The sequence below is a fragment of the Drosophila novamexicana genome, unplaced genomic scaffold (assembly GCF_003285875.2).
Source record: "Drosophila novamexicana strain 15010-1031.04,08,12 unplaced genomic scaffold, DnovRS2.1 tig00000858-arrow-arrow-pilon, whole genome shotgun sequence".
Classification (NCBI taxonomy): domain Eukaryota; kingdom Metazoa; phylum Arthropoda; class Insecta; order Diptera; family Drosophilidae; genus Drosophila; species Drosophila novamexicana.
In genome coordinates, this window is record NW_020824829.1 from 1,080,312 (window position 1) to 1,098,277 (window position 17,966).

Here is a 17,966-nt window from a genome sequence, read left to right on the forward strand (position 1 = left end):
GCTCTCTGTGTACAGGCGAGGTATTTTTTTTGATCGTTGCCATATTGTGGCGCCAGGCAACAGCAACAAAAGGGCGGACGCGAAAGCTGCGCGTTGCTCGCTCTCTCTGTGTGTGCGTGTGTGTGTGTGATTCGTGCGCTTGTATTGCTATTGGGAAACCAGTTTATGGCCGCGATCTCATTGCCGGCCGCATTCGCCGCCCGGCGTCGCCTTCGTTAATTTATGCCTTTAGTTGCTTTGCAAGTCTCGTGCTGTTTGATCGTTGCCAGCGCGCGCAATTCCAAGAAACGGGCAAACGTCACGTAAATTCAGATTGCAAAAACGGCGCTTCCTTCCGTCGGATATCGCGTGCGCGCAGCTTCAGCATACTGTTAACTCAAATCTTAAGTGCTAAGTATTTGGCCAAAATAAAGCCAATTTGGCCAGCCATGTGAATTGTGCATTGTTCCTAGTGCTCCACCTTCCACTTGTGCGTGCAATTTGAGCCCACTTCAGGCCCCCTGTGATCTGTGCTCCACTGTGCAGTCGCGTCGCAGCAGCTCCCAACGTAGTTCCTAAGATTATTTATAAGCAATCACAACTAAAAACACAACATTTAAATGGATATGTCCAGCGCCAACTCATTGCGACCGCTGTTTGCCGGTTATCCTTTTCAAGGTAAGTCTACACCTTTGGGGCGCTAGCAAAAAGGATGCATCCTATCCGTATTCCCAACTAACTTGCCCAAACCGTAATGATTTTAATGATTGATGCCATTTTGTTGTCAGTCATTTAAAATTTATTTTTTTTTTAATAATAATAATCCCTATTAAAAGCTTTGATAAAACTGAATAAAAAAAAACATTTTATCATAGCTCTACGAATTATTCAGGTTAAAAGTAATTTTATATCCCACATTTATTAACAAATGCACTGGCCAAAAATGTTAATAATAAGTAACGTTTAATTGGCTATGCGCTTTTGGCTTAAAGCTGTCATAATTTTGCCAAAATTAAACCGATTTGCAAGCGGAACTGCATTTTGGTAATGCTTAAGGCTTAGGTAAAAACCCAGAATCGAAATAATATCTATGTCTTCAGTATGCCCCTATTAATGTTGCTTGAAATACTATAACAATTACTTGATTTATATTTGATTGTAAGTAAAAGACATTCCATTTTAGGCCAGGGACGCGTCAATCAGCTTGGCGGCGTCTTCATCAATGGTCGCCCGCTGCCCAATCACATTCGTCTGAAAATCGTGGAAATGGCGGCCAGCGGAGTGAGGCCCTGTGTGATATCGAGACAGTTGCGAGTCTCGCATGGCTGTGTATCCAAGATACTGAATCGCTACCAGGAGACGGGCTCGATAAGGCCGGGCGTGATTGGTGGCTCTAAGCCGAAGGTGACTTCGCCGGAGATTGAGGGACGCATCGATGAGCTACGCAAGGAGAATCCCGGCATATTCAGCTGGGAGATACGCGAAAAACTGATCAAGGTGAGTGCACAGTGGGTGCTTCTCTCTCCCATTCTCTCTCTCGACCTCTCGATCGCTGCACCTGCGCAGGAAGCAATAAAATGTGACGGCACAAATGGGATAAGGATTTGCAATGCCGCCCAGTAGCTCTAACCGCATGGCATTATGTCCATTCAGTTTGGCAAAAACAAAGCCCACGACGGCGGCTTACTTCCGTTTTCCGAAAAGTCACGTGGCACACTCGGTTGCTCGGTTCCTCGGGCATGGAACCTGGTGCGTGTACGGCCGACCGACCGACCGATCGACCGCCCGCCCGCCCGCTGGCTTTGTTTATGGCACGTTGCCGTTGTCCATTTGTCGGCCCTTTGCATATGGCCCGGCACATCGATCGGCCAGTTGACAAATTTGTTGTACAACGGCGACGACAAATTTTTTTTGCCAGATGCCACCCAAACCGTTAAGAAATTGATTAAAGCATAAAAGTCGGCATAAAACGCCAACGGACTTCATGTTGGCCGCCTTTTTGTTGTTGCGTTGCGGCTTTGACTGCCTTTCATCCTTGAGGCTAACAAGGTGCAACACAGCGCAATATGTTTATTTTATTCTTTGTTTTTGTTTTTGTTTTCGTTTTTGCCCTGTGGCAAGCGCTTCTAACTTCCGGTTTGACGAGCATTTCAACATGAGGCTAACAGCCAGGTTGAGGCGTAGGTTTATGCAACTCGTGGTTCACATAACGGCACTGAATACACTTGGCGAAATCGAGCAGGCTTAGCTTAGGATGTTGAATACAGCAGACTTATTAAAGATTACTCACTTATATATGCATACATATATTCCTTTTAATAATAATATTCTTAAAGAAGTTAAGATTATCTTTTTATATTGGGAGCATAGTGAAGTACCTAATTGCTAAAGCTAAGTGTCCGAATGAATTTACCTATAACAGCTACAATATGTACTGCTTCGATTCGAAGTTCTTCAGCATAAATGCTGCCCGCTTCGAAAAGGTTGGCTCTATGCCAAGATTTACTCAGAAAGCCTTTAAAGTGAGGGACTGGAATAGAAATACAGTCAGAATTTACCCTATATACAAGTTGGGTCCTCAGACTTAGATAGTTAGGTTAAAATTGTAGAAATCATATAGATAGCTCATCCCAGTAAAAGTCAACTATTCTAAAGCTTGTCGATGTTTTTTTTTTTTGTAAATAAAATTTCCCTCAACACAAGAAAACTTACATATATGTTTTTCCGCCCTTGTCTAAGGCTTGAGCCTGAAATTTAACTATTTCCTTGCTGCATTCAACCCACAGTTGACTATCGCTCAGTGTATATTATCTATGAGTTTAATATAAGCTCACAAAGTCAACAAAATTCAAGTTTCGTTTCAATGCATCTCCCGAAAAAACAATGGGAGTACAATCTGTCAATCCCCACACATACACACAAATCGGCACACATATTCATTATTTTTCCACAAATTAGCGTAAAAAAATATTTTACAAAACATTGCCAATATAAGCCAGCAAAAAAGGAATATAAACAAAGCGTGGCAAAAGCCTTCAAGCGGGTTTTCGTAAATGTTTTCTGAACCTACGCCAATGTTGTTTGCTCAGGGGCCGCCAGACCAAGTGTCTCAGCGTTTTTTTTTTTGTTTTTATTTTGTTTTTTTGGCGTGCTGCCTACTGATCAGAGGCCCTCAGATGCGACTCCCTGCCTCCCCTCCCCTTGCAAGCCCCTTCTGCAGCTTGCTCTTTATTTGAAGCCGCAATTAGTTACAGTTTATGTGGCGATACCGATTCGAGCGGCCATCGATGCGATCGGTCGAAGATATTGCAAACGCCAAAGCGGCAAAGCGGCAAACGGCACACGGCCGGTTGCATCACTCGTCGAATGTATCTGTGAGGCCGTAAATCTGTATCTGTAGCTGCGCATCTGTATCTGTATCTGCAGCTCTGTAGCAGTAGGCGTAAACTGAGCCTCCAGGTGCGCTTCACGCTTAATTAGAATACGCCATCGGGCTCCATACGCAGCCTCTCATGCTGTCTCTCGTGATCGTCTGAATCAAAACCTTAGCCAGATCTTAAGTCGCCTGAATTTGGTTTAGGTTTCTGGTTAGAGGCAGCTGCAGTTGTTGTTGTTGTTTTTGTTGTTTCATGTTCGTGATTGATTCAGTTGGTATTTATTGCATAAATCAATTTATTATTCGTCAGTATCGAATTCCCGATCATAAAAATTAACTGAGATATGCAATTAAACATTTTATGCCACAGGCGCAGATTTTATCTATAAGGTTAGCATATGATTTTGCTAATAGTTTTTATAGAATACCAAACGAAATTACTTGGCGTTGCTCGGTTCAACTGATGATATTGAAAGCGCATTTAGTACTAGAATTATTCGTCTAATTTGTGCCAACTTATATACATATACAAAGCCATTCCCCAAATCAAAAGCTTGCTACCACGTGTCTATGCATTTTCCCTGTGGACATTCATTTTTCATTTCCTTGTTATACCCTTGCAGAGGGTATTATGATTTTGCCTCGAAATGTGTATCGCATAGAAGTAGACATCTCCGACCCCATAAAGTATATATATTCTTGATCAGTATCAACAGCCGAGTCGATAAAGTCCTGTCCGTCTGAATGTTTCTATGCGAACAAGTCTCTCAGTTTTAAAGATTTCGTCATGAAACTTTGCAGAAACTGCCATAGGAACGATCTCTCGAAACGTAGGCTCTTGTATAAAACCATACGCGGCATTATAGGTAAATAGGTTTTCCCTGGGATTCTTAGATACGGGCAAAGCAATATTACAACTTCGGCGTGCCGAAGATAGCCATCCGTTCTCGTGTTTTTCATTTAAATTAATTATTATTGCTATTTTTGTGAATAATAACAAATTAAATAAACATTTGAACCAGCGACTTCTTGCTTGTTAGACCAGCGCTCAGATACTTAAGCCATGCAGGCTTAGAGCAATAACTGAACTGTTTTATAGACATGCTGACATGAGCCCAACTCATTCCGCATTCGCTCTGACAAACTGCTGATTTCCGAGAAGTATTTTCATATATTTAACTCTAGAAAAGAGCCGAACTGAAACTGCGGGCAACACACCTGCCACTCATGCAAGATGCTAGACCCAAAAAAAAGAAGAGATATATAAAAAGTATTTGAGGAAAAATATTTTTGTTTAAAGCGCGCTCGAGTGTCAATCCAACTGTCAACTAATTAATTAAATTTCAATTGAATTTGTGTAGCTAGAAATCAAAGAGGCAAAAAAAAGGTGTCGCACAGTCGGGGGCAACGCTGCGGCGTCTGAAGGGGCAAGCCTGGGGCTGGGGGCGCGGCAGCCAGTTGTCAGTTGCTACAAGATAAGCTGTCACACATTCCAGCTGGCAAAGCAACTGGCAACTGGCAACTGGTAACCGGTGGGCAACAACGGTAGACACTGACCGGCAGCCGCAGAGCCAACCAAGTGCCATGGGGCAACACACAACAAAAGTCTAGTTGAAAATCAAAACATATTCCCAGTTGTTGCTGCAACAGTTGCTGTTGTTGTTGTTGCTGCTGTTGTTGTCATATTCATGACACATTCAATAGAAATAAGAGCCAGTAGCCAGCCAGTGGGGCAGCTAACCAGACAGACAGCACAGTGAAGCGCAGTTCCCCCCCAGCCAAAACTGGACAAAATGTCAGTTTCTAGCTCTAAGCGGCGTCTGGGGCATGTCTATGAGGTGCCAGTTGTGGCACCTCAGCCATTACCTGGCCATAATTTTGTTACTGCCTACAAAAATATGCTTATTATTAATCATAAAAAACGTAGTGTTTGCGGCACATGCCACTCCATTTGAGACGCTGACGCTGGGTCACTTTTTTCAGCTCCAACTCCAACTCCAGCTCCAGCTTCAAAGATCAGACAACTTGTCCGCGTCGCACAGTTGCGCTTCGCTCCGCAGCGATTAGCTTGGAGCTCTAAGCTGAAGCTGGAGCTGGAGTTGAAGCTCAGCCTGGAGTCGACGTGTTGCTCTAATGAAAACTGACAGTTTTCGGCTGCATTGCATGAGAAATTGGTTTGGATTTTGTTCGTTGTGATATGATTTGATTTCGATTTCATGTTTCTCGGGAATTACGTGCAGCAGCAGCAGAGCTGTTGCTTAAGCGCCATTAGATATCAGATTTAAATCAATTGGTGGACAAGTCAAGCAAATATAGAAACAAATATAATATATGAAATGGGACTTACCCCAATTTAAGGTTCGCTTATATTAGCTGCGTAAACCAGAAGAGATTGTTGCACTGTTCTATGAAGCACTTGAGCTACATAAAAGCAAAATAAACCAAAAATCATGTTAAAAATATTTATAATGCATAAAAGCAATCAATACCCGGCCTTTCCCGGGCAAAGTAGCGTTTCCTAAATCAAATATTTAACAAAATAAAATAAAAAGCATTCAAATAACTTTGAACATAATTTTATTGTCAAACTGGGAGAAAAACTATTAAAAGACATCATTTTTAAATCCCATTCGCACTATGCAACACTACATAAAAGTAGCAGATACTTTTGTATCTATACTATTTATACTCACTTGAGATATGGATAAGTGTCTCTTCATAAATGTTTTTATACCTACCATTTTATTTTATACGATAAGAAGACATTTTTTTAAGGCCTGTTCACCTTTTTTTTGCATAAATTCTCAAGCCAAGTGCATTAAGATTCACACCTGTGATCTGTCGCGGCATTTAAGACAACACGTGACACTCAGACAAATTCTCAAGCCCTGCTCAGCTTGACATTTCTCCTAATTGGATTACAGCACAGAGAGTTTTAGAGCGGGCAAGAGCGAGAGCGAGAGAGATGTAGAGGGAGAGAGAGAGAGAGAGTTGGGTAGAGATAAAAATGTGTCCAAACAGCAAGTGGGCAGCTGCCCAGCAACTGTGGACTTAATGTCACTGCGCCAAGTGCATATGTAAATCCTTAGCCCATTCGAAAAGACCAGACCGAGTGCCTAACGCTCGTATAATTTATAGGTCCAACCGGTAGCCCACAAATATTTATGCGGCTGGGGTTTAACCTAATTGGATTTGTGTGCTTGATTTGCTACGAGTTCGAGTGCTCATTTAGATAGGGATACAAATACAAGATACAGATACACAAGCGAGCTGTTTACACGATCTGACCTATTGATAACCTTTTTCCCGCATATCAAACAGGAGGGCTTTGCGGATCCGCCATCGACTTCATCGATCAGCCGATTGCTGAGGGGCAACGATCGCAGCAGCGAGGATGGACGCAAGGACTACACGATACATGGCATACTGGGCGGTAAGTTTTAAATAATCAGAGATCACATATTGAGTTCAAATCTCTACATATAAAACTATTAGTCCTGACTGTAATCAACGCACAGCATACACACTGTAAGCGATTGATTCCCTGTAGAAATTTCACCCGCAAGTGTGGATAAATCGCGAAACGTGTGTATGGAACTTTTTGTATACCATCTGATCGGCCTCAAACTCATTTTCAAAGATCATTTTTGAAATTTATTTGTGTTTCACACTTTTCGAAAAAGCATTCCTCATTTGTGGAAATGGGAGCTAAAGATTTGTTGGGTGACTTTTCACGTTCAAATTCACTTCCAAGGATCTATATGGAAAATCATTTGAGACGTATTTCACACCGCTCGCAAAATCAAAGCTTCCTTGGTGGAAAACACAATTCAACTAAATCTTCTAACATTATTCTTGGTAAAAATTCAATTGAAAATGGTACCATTAACTCTCCTATATCACCTCTTTCAAAACTCATCCGATTTTCATAAGGTGTGGGTCTTTGTTCATGGCTTGGCCTCCTGATTTGGCATGTAATTCTGGCAACATTATTCTTTGTGAAAATGGTACCCTTGAATATCCTATATAGAAGTAGGTCATAATTTCCCACCCCCACAACTTGGTCGAGTCTCATCCGATTTCCACAAGGCTTGGCTTGTTTATTTATTATATTTTATACGAACCACATATAGCCAGTATACATATATTAAGGCAAGCCGGCTTTGTCTCGTATCGGTTTGAACACTAGATTGAAATTTATTTAATTTGAACCGAACTTTAAGGCAAATAAGTTATTAAAGTATTTCGAGGGAGTCTCAGTTCCAAAGCATAAAAAACTTGGGCCTCATCCCTTCGATTTATCTTACCATAACTAAAACCTCGGTTTATGGACCAGGTCCACGAAATGAAACTCAAGGCGGAAATACGGTTCGAACCGTTAACCCAACCAGCCTTGAAATATATTTATATATATATACCCTAGTTTATTTTCGATGATTTCGGCAACGTGCTACCAAAAAATTAGAGATCATTTATTTGATATGTTTGATGTAATTTCGTAAAATCATTCCCAAATCATTTGTTGCTCAAATCAACAAAGTTGTGTATGTGTCGGCAATGGCCCTTTGATCGTCTTAGAACGAGCGACTTAAACTTAAATCAAAGCCGCTCAAAATATTACAATAGATCTTGGCCTATGCGATAACGATCGTTTCTGTCGGTTCGGTTCGGTTGTTGGCAACACAACAGCCCGAAATACAGGCCACAAAATAGGTGTAGATGATGACACCTGAGAATCAAAAAGTACATGAGATTCCAGATTCTCTGCCTATTGCACAGCTAATAACCAGGTTTTTCATTGCCTTTCGTGAGACTTCGACTTCGACTCCGACTCCGACTCTGACTCTGACACCGGCTCCTACTCCGTCAGTCAGTCGCACTCTGGACGGGGCCAATAATCATGCTAAATATGCAAAGTCATTCGATAAACGATCGGCGGGGGTCAAAGCGGTTCCCCTTTTCGTTTAACGTTGCCCAGTTTACGACTTTCTGCCTCAAAATCGACTAGAAAATTGTCTGTTTCGTATTTGTTGTTCCCATTGTTGTTGTTGCATCATTAGACGAACGTTTTCACTGTACTTTGGCCAACCCTCGACAACCCTCTCGCACTGCCCTCTTTGCCAATTGTCCAATTCGCCGACGGCCTCTGATATTTGCCGTCCCATTTCTGTCACAACACAAATGCCTCACAATAGCCCAGTGGGTGAGGCCAGAACTCAGCCAGAGTTGTCACCTTGAATTTGGTTCCTTTAAAGGCCTTAATGGATGCGGCTTGCATTTGCTGAATGAATATTTTTATTTTTATTATGTTTTGGGTGTTTCCTAACCTTGAGCAGAAAATAGCAAGTGTTGCCTTTTTTGCCTGCCTACTGCATATTTCTACTCTCTAACTTCCTGCTCTTTCCAGCTGTGAGGCAAATTTTCTTGCAGCTGATAAACATATAGCTTGCAAAATAAGAATATTGGGTGCTTAGTAAAAATATAATACTGAAAATAGTTGGCTTTAGGATATAAATTACAGAAGAGAGAGAGAGAGAGAGAGAGAGAGAGAAGAGACCTCATTCTTTGATATTACCCCAGCCCTTAGAGTTTACAAAATAGTTGTATTGGACCACACTCAGAAATAATATAGCCCTAATTTTAGAAGCACTAATTTTAGAAGCCCTAAATTTGGAAAGAGTGGATATTGACCAGAAATATTTTTCTTAAGAAAATGTATCCCAACAAGTTTGTTCTCAAAGATTTGAATTGATTGAAATTTAATTTTTTGTGCTTGCAGAAATAATAATGGGCCTTAGAATTACTAGAGATCTAACACAAGCTCATCAGCAGCTAATTATTGAAGAACAATCTTGCTTCTTAAAGTGACTCTTCTTAAAAGTAACTCTCTTAACCTCTATTCCCTGCGTTGTCCAAACTTTTCAATTCAATTTATATGTATAATAATTGGCCTTCCCACATCACATTTAATCGTTTATCCGTGCGCGCTCAGCACCTGTATGCCTAACCCATTTAACAATCCCCCAAATGGTGGCTCCAATCGTACAAATGCCAATTACTAAATATAATCTATATAAATTTAAGACAAGAGCTATCATTATGTTGTCGAAGCGTATAATAAGCACACGCCCTCCCATCATCACGGCCATAGCCATTGCCATTGGCATTGGCATTGCCACAAACCCTACACCAATTCCTACAGCAATTCCACTGACTTCGTAATGATGCGACTGCGTAATGATGGCTGGGTTTGTTGGCTGGTCAGCTGGACCCATCCTGGGACTCGCAATCAGAACGCAATCGGAAGAACAGGCACAGAGACACATTCAGGGCGACCCATACAGCTGGCCAAGCATCCGACCAGGTCCGGTGTCGGTGTCGGAGTCGGAGTCGGTGCCTTTGCCTGTAATCAACGCCTTCTTTTGCCGACGGGTGGGGTGGCGGGATAGGGGCTAGGGGTAACCGGGTCTCAAACAAAAAAATTATGCATTATTAAATATATTTCTTCGTCTCGTATTTCACTTATAATTTCGTTTGATTTTGATTTTGTACAATTTATACAACTGGGTCTGGCCAGGGCCAGAGCTCTGCGGCCCCACCTCAGCTCTCGGATGGGCCATTGTCGTTGACTGTGTTTAGCGGCGGTTTGCTTTGATCTTTCCACGAAAAGATGTGGAATATCAAATAATAACTGAAACACACACACACACACACGCACAAAGATTTGTGTGGGGGCTGCAACTGACCAAAACGGGGGCTACTAGTGACAAAAAAACAAAAACAAGGGCAGGGGAAAGCCCGAAAATTTATCAAAAGCGTTTTATACTTATAAGAAAAATAAAGATGTTAGTCGAAGCATTGGTAGTTTTTTTCAAGTATTTAAAGATGCCGACTCGCGTTTGAGCTTAAAACCAATTATAAATTATAAATTATATAAAAAGATGTAAGAAATTTTGTAAATTTAACAAATATTTTCCATTTAAAGGAGTTTTTCCCATAATAATGTCTGCTTCATAAAACTTGGGAGGAGCACATTTACTTCAGAATTTAACATTAATTTTTTTATTAAATTTATTTGGCATAAATCAAAGTGAAAAAATTACTTTTAATTTGTGCCCGCAGTTCTGGGAACTATACATTTGAAAAACTTCAAATCGATACGCCTCCGTTTGTAAGTTGCCGCTAAATGTTGCAACGCCCCCGCTAAACGGGCTTAACAATAGCTCAAACCCAGCCGATCCCGATCCCGATCCCGATCCCGACCTTGTGTCTGATAAATACGCGTGCGATTTGTATTATTTGGCGTGTTAATGGACCAACCCATGTCAGGTGAAGGCCCACTCCATAGAAAATACAAACAAAAAATAAATAAAAAAAACACACAAAATCAAATGCCAAAACACCGACAAGAAGTCAAGAAATGAACACTTGCGGCAATTAGTGTAAATGAAAAGCCGCGCACAGGACAATGGATCAATGCCAGCAACAAGCAGGCCGCCAGGACGACGCGTGGGAATGGCCAGGGGCTATTTACTAAATATTTGAGACGGCCAGACAATGCGGCAACAATTGGCCTCGGAGGCTCGAACCCAGCGCTGTGGCTAGAGCCCGGCCCAGAGCTAGCGTAAATACAAACAGGTTCAATTATTTGCAAAAAAAAAGAGAAAAAAGAAAGACAGATTTGAGATAAAAGAGCAGAGACAAGAAGAGAAGTCGCAATGGCCGCAGAAGACAAACGGTCGCCGCTCAATGGAACTCAAGAACAGTTCTCGCCAGTGTTGCCAACTACCGATAAACAAAACTGGCTGAATTCCATGTTAAAAAAAAGCAAGAAGTAGCTAAACCAGGTTACTGAGCCAAAACAGATATAATTAGGAGGAAAACAAGCAAAATCAGTTTAAAGTGTTAATAATAATGTTCTTTTTGAATACAACCAGAAAATAGCTAAAAACACAGCTAGGAAACAGCTGAATCAGCTAGACTAATTCACACCTTTTTTAATGCCTTTTGTTTAAAATTTCAATATAAAAAAAAAGAGCTCAAACAATCTAGATTTAGCTAGAAAATAGCTGGATTGGCCAGACTGGTTCTCTCACCTTTCTAATGCTATCTCAAGCATAATAGGTAAAACAAAAAGCTAATCAGTTCACTCTGAACACAGATAAAAAATTCAGCTAGAAAACAGCTAAATTGGCTAGACTGGTTCACACCTTTTCTAATGCGTGCGAGTGGGCGAGTTAGGGAGAGTGAGAGCAAGAGAGCAAGAGAGAGAGCTGCTGCATTCTTGCAGTATCATATGACAAATGACCAGAGAGACAGAGAGAGAGAGAGAAGGATAGATGATTGCGCAAAAATATCCTGCTCCTTTGGCTTGCATATGTGTTGTGTGCGGTCCCACAATAAGATCTGGTCGTGCCCTCAATCATGCACATGGTCTGCGGCTCTTCGAGCTCTTCGGGCTCTGCTTGTGGTGTGGCGTGGCTCATTTGTTCGAGCTGGGAACCCATTAAAATCGTTCATGCCCGAAAAAAGTGTCAACGTAACAAAAGCAGCGCCTCGACTTCAAATGCACCGATCAGCGGCGGCATCTTTAATGCCCACCAGGGTGTCCTGCGTCGTTCCGTTTGATCTCATTGTTGAGACTCTTATTTTTTTCCGCCGCCACCGCCACCGCCACCACCGCCGTCGTCGTCGTTGTCGATGCACCGCTGCGCTGCTCGTTCGTGTTGATGAGTTACAAAATATTTTATTAACGTATTATCACACTTTAGCCAACCCAAGCGAGCCCTTGCTCACTGAGTTAGTATCCGTATCTGTATCTTTGTATTTGTATCTGTATCTGTATCTGCAGCTGTATCTGTCGTTGTCGCTGTCTTGCATGTCTGCTCATCTTTGGGGGATTTGTTTTGATCAAGTGTTTGTGCGCATTGTTATTTAAATTAGTTTCATTTCATTCTGAACGAAGAACTGCATCTGAATCGGTTTCTGGTTCTGATTCTGTTTCATCGAGGGGGTGCTGGCTACGCACAATCGGCTCTTTTGCCGCCGGATTATGATTATAACTAATTTTTGGTCTCTTCTCAATCTTCTTGCGTCTGTTAACAATTTTGTAAATTAGTTTAAATGTGCTCTGCGTGTGTGGATCGGGCACATTTGATATCGCGAGGGCGTTGATAGAACATAAATTTTGGTTACTTTATGTTCAATATATTCAATAGAAGCATTTCAATAAATATTTTTAATATAATTATACATTCTCTGATAGGCGCTCTAAGCTTAGACCTAAATGCGAGGGGCTGCCGAAAAGGCTATGTCTAAAGCTAAGTTTTTAATTTTCTTCCCAATGCAATTAATCTATTGACGGAACATATTCTTATCATTTATTTACCATTCAAATTATTTTATGCTTTTTCGATCATTCACCCAATTCAAATTTCAAGGTCTCTGCACAAAGCACCAATTAAAAATCGCAAAATAAAAGAATAATTCAAGAAAAGATATAAAAAAATTATGAAATTCCTCACTCAGTGCTTGTTGAATATCCAAAAAAAAAAGAGTGTCATATTTTTTTAAAGCTCCTGTAATCCTTTTGCTGACAAGAATCTTAAGCCTTAAAACAGAACAGCGCCCCATAAGTCGCTCTGGCTGAAGGCACCGAAAGTCCCAAATCTGGCTGGTGACAGAGCCCGCGCGTGTCCGCTCCGTGTCTCCAGCTGACAGCTGACAGTGGCCTCCAGCTTTAGAGGCTCCACTAATAAAAAGTGTCATAGCCGAGGGCAAATGAATTGGGTACCAAAAAAATTATATTTCATTTACTTGGAACGTTTCCTATATAATTATATAAACAGATCTCTTGATGGGGCTTTTCAATTGCAGCAACCTTCAAGAGCCGCAATCGTATATTAGATGCAGGCAATTTAAATTGTGTCAGATTCTTGTTGATTGATGGCTGTAGAATCTCGTCTATTACATAGGGTTTGGGCTATTCCAAAAATGTGCAGCCGCCTGATCTGTTGACCTTTTGGACACAAAAGTGTGCCCAGTGACTGTCCATCAAGAGAGTGCTTGGAATTGGGGCCTGTGACCACACCAGCTGGTGCCCCAGCTACCCCCAGCTCCGCTGTCAGGCCATTTACTACCTGCTGTTTTGGAAATGCAGTCCGAAACGTCGTTGAAAATGATCGATACCCCGGACGGATTACAAAACCACACAGCAATTTATCACAGAGCCGCTCAAAAAGAAAGCCATAAAAGCCACGGAGCACCACCGGTAGCCACGGTGGTGCCAAAAGTTTGATCTTTGTTTTTGGGGCCACCATCAGATTGTTAAATTGTTAAATTGTTCGACTGGCGGATTGTTTTTGGAGCTGGACTCCGGCTCTTTTTCAGTTGTAGTAACAACAAATTAATAAATTGTTTAACATTAAAAAACTAATTGATTTTTGTTTACCTCTCGCTCTCTTCATCTCTCTCTATCTCTCTCTCTCTCACTCTCTTTCACGCTCTTTTGTTTTTCTCACTCGGCGTTCGGTTTTATTGAACAGCTTCTGCAGTTTTTGGGAACCCGTTTCTTATAATTAAGTTTTATTGTTGCGTGTGCTGAAAGATTAATAGTCGACTTCTGTTTTTATTCATTTTTTTCCACGCATGTGAATTTTGAATTTCGAACCACTAAACAGTGGGCGTTCCAGACTTGAAGATTTCTTTGCTTTCGCAGGGATTTTGGTTTTTTATTGTTTTTTTGGGTGTGTTTTTATAAGCTTTACGACTTTTATAAGCGTGCCTGAAACTTTAAGCTTACAATCGAGGGTTTGTCGGGTTTCGATATGGGTTTTTTGCAAATCCTATTTTTAAGATTTTCATTGATTAGTTGGACAGGTGCCTGGGTGTGGCTAGGAGACTGTAAAAACTTATGCAAATTGAAAAGTTCGATCATCCAAAGAATGGTAGTTAAAAGACCTTGTTCCTAACAAAAGGGAATAGTTTGCTTTAGAGTGATGAATGCTAAAGTCCACTACAGATTCGATCTACAAAAATATGAAAGAGATCTTTGCAGAAAGGCTTTAGTCGCGAGTCTCCAAACTTCCTAAGACTTGCTCACTGCCCTTTTTTTCCATTCCAACTTTATATGTGTCCTTGTTTCCCTACCTGACTTTTGATTTCCACCAATAACTGTACTCAATTGACAGCTCTACCAAAAGAAACTCATGAATTCCAATAAATAGTCCAGTCAAGTCGCACTTCCTGCTTGCCTGTTAGGCAGTCGCATTTATCAGCCAAATAAAATCAAAGTTGCCTAATCCACTAAATCAATTAATATTTTCCCACTGGACAGACCGGAAAAGATTACAACGCGCTTACGTTGACCACAAATTGTTCGAGCTCTTCCTGTGCCACACACACACGCACATGAGCAAGGACGATCGATTTGATCGTGCCTTCGATTCGGAAAGCGAGCAAAGTATTTCCGCAGTCAGGACAAAGCCAGGCTCATCAGCGAGTCTGTGTGAGTGTGTATGTCTCTGCTGCTTTATGAAAAATGATCTTGTGATCTTGTTGAATAATTCTCAATTTCTTTGAACTGCTGCGTCGCCAAGCGAGAAGAAAAACTCAACCCTAATGTCAGTTTATTGTGTAATGAGCTCTCCAAATAATTTGGCATGCCCTCCGACTTTAACCGAGTGTACAACCAATGATCGCCGCGGCTCTGCCACACGCCGCGCTTCATGCCCGATTTCTTGCCAAGGCGGCATTTACTTTCGTAAACAGACGCCGAAGTTAATTGGCGCACTCCTCCATAGCGCTCTATAGCCTTAGATGGCTCCCATCCATGTTGAGATCGCCAGTTCGTTGACAACTTGCCGATCATCTTCTTGTGTAATTTGATATATTGTGTCACTTGTCAACTGTGGTGACTTTTACGAGCTGCCTGCGGCAACGCCCCAGCTCCAACTTCAGCGAACCCCGTTCAGCGGATCGCATCATCTGTTGACTTCTGTTGTGCGATCATTGTCGTCGTCGTCGACGGCGGCTGCTTTTGACAGATTTGTTGCGCTCCCTGACGTTTCAATTAATATGCAATGGCGCGCAGTGAACGTCGACACTCCCATTCCCATTCCCACTCCCGTTTCCCATTCAAACTCCCATTCTCATACGATCGCTAGCTGAGGGGATCACACGATCCACCACGTCGGTGGCCCCATCGAATATGATTTAGTAACTTTTTACATATATATTCCATTCAGCAGCGCTAAGCGTATAAAATTTTATGACTTCTTACGAGGCGTTTATAATTTTAGTAGCCTTTTAATAAAGTGAGTCTCTTTCTTTGCCAGGCCGGGATTCGGACATCAGCGACACCGAATCGGAGCCGGGCATTCCGCTGAAACGCAAACAGCGACGCTCCCGCACCACATTCACCGCAGAGCAGCTGGAGGCACTCGAGCGCGCCTTCTCACGCACCCAGTACCCGGATGTCTATACGCGGGAAGAGCTCGCCCAGACCACCAGCTTGACGGAGGCGCGCATCCAAGTCTGGTTCTCCAATCGTCGTGCGCGTCTGCGCAAACACTCGGGCGGCTCTGGCTCCGGGCTATCGCCTATGAATAGCACCGGTGCCGGAGTTGGCGTTGGGGTTTCCGCCAGCAGTGCTGCTGCACCGCTCGGCTTTGGTCCACTCGGCGTTGGCTCCATGGCGGGCTACAGTCCCGCCGCGGGCACCACGGCCAGTGGTGCGACGGGCATGACCGATAGCTCCCACCACCATCATACCACGGCCCATGCGCCCAGCTCCCACAGCGCAGCGGCCGCTGCGGCGGCGGCTCATCATCACACACAGATGGGTGGCTACGATCTGGTGCAGAGCGCGGCGCAGCATGGGTTCCCGGGCGGCTTTGCGCAGCATGGCCACTTTGGCAGCCAGAACTACTATCATCAAGGTGGGTAAAAGCAAATCAAGAAGAATTTCTTTTCGGAACTCCAAAGAATCCTCTCTTTCTCTCCTCTCCTCCCTTTTCATCAGTACCTTCTCTATCATATTTTAATATTATCAATTTTTCTTAAATTCTTATTACCCATCATATCCTACATATTCCTATTCTAATCCTAATCCTGCCCTTTCCCTTTTACCTCTTGGTCCAACTCAACCTCGAACTTTTCCTGCATATCCTTAACATATCTCCAACATATGTATCTTTCTTTATCATTTAAACCATTAACTCTGCCTTACCTTTCACTTCCTTCTTTATTTATCCGTCTTCTCCAAATCTTCCTCCACCACATGCTCAATCTTCTCCTTCATCTCTCATCTTGTCTGAGTCGAGCTCCACATCTGCCATAATCTTATATCCATCATGCTCATCTAATACTGTCACATCTTTCTCTTCCGCCTGTCTCGACTCCATCTTCTATATCCCCTCTTCATCAGTTCCCCTTCATTTCGTATCCTCTCTAATCAATGTCTCTTCTCTCTAATTTTAGACTATTCCAAGCTGTCCATTGACGACTTCTCCAAGCTGACTGCGGATAGTGTATCAAAGATCTCGCCATCGTTGCATTTAAGCGATAATTATGCGAAACTGGAGTCGCCCTCCAACTGGTCGCAGGCTGCCTACCATCTTAACCAGTCGGCGGTGGCGGCGGCCAATTACAATGCGGCGGCGGCTCACCATGCGGTCGCCCAGCATCAGTTGACTGATTATGCGGCTGCTGCGGCGCATGGCAATGTGGCCGCTGCCTACAATCATCCACTGCCCGCCCAGGGTCAGACGGCCAAGTACTGGTCATGAGTTAATTACTTAAACCCGAGTAGAGTCGACGACATTCCCCCTCCCCCACACAGCCCCTCAGACCCACACACAGCACCCGTTTGCATACAATATTTGAGTTAGTTGTAGAATATTTAACTTAATGCATATGAAAATTACGAATATCAGCAGAGGCACATGTAAATCTTAGGCACTTACCTATTTATTCAACCGATATGCAAATCATCGTCGTATTAGAATTTAATATTATATTATCTAGCATGCATATTACACGGCTTTTAGAGGCGCATTGGGCCAAGACGACGTGTTTCCATTCGCTAAGTATATTTATTTTTTATAACCTAAGATACGAAAAGCGATATTATGTATAAAATATAGAGATGTAACATAAACAAAATAAATGTGGTATTATTTGGGATTAATTGTTGATTAGGGAGTCTAAGTAAATGACAAACAATGGGTAAGAATGTTACGAGCTCAAAAGTTGTCCAACACACACTTCTCAAATAACTCATCCAAAACTTATATGATTTTAATGAAATTTTCAGTATTAAAAAACTATGCCAATATATAATCAATTATGAAAAATTCAAAGAAAAAAATTACAAAATATATTTGATATATCAATATTTATTTATCGCCAGAGCCATCAATATATATTTGATATATCTTAAGCATTTTTTAAAGCTTAATAAACTAAATTCTTTCTCCTGCCTTCATAGGGATTTGATCCCTAAATCTCGTTCGCAGCCGACTTCACAACAAAAATGATGTAAAATTAATGTTGGTCAAAACCCGCAGAATGAAACAACAGGAAATTCATTAGTTTGGGAGCAAACCGTTAA

At 42.1% G+C, this 17,966-nt stretch overlaps 1 protein-coding gene across 1 annotated transcript; it reads left to right on the forward strand.

Annotated features, from left to right (window-relative positions):
* Positions 1–231: 231 nt before the first annotated feature.
* Positions 232–17,493, forward strand: LOC115764557 (protein gooseberry-neuro). The gene is made up of 5 exons (XM_030707678.1): positions 232–657; positions 1,163–1,476; positions 6,677–6,788; positions 15,691–16,293; positions 16,835–17,493. Exons 1-5 carry the CDS (start codon positions 600–602, stop codon positions 17,140–17,142), a joined length of 1,395 nt encoding a protein of 464 aa, XP_030563538.1. The 5' UTR covers positions 232–599; the 3' UTR covers positions 17,143–17,493.
* Positions 17,494–17,966: the final 473 nt, after the last annotated feature.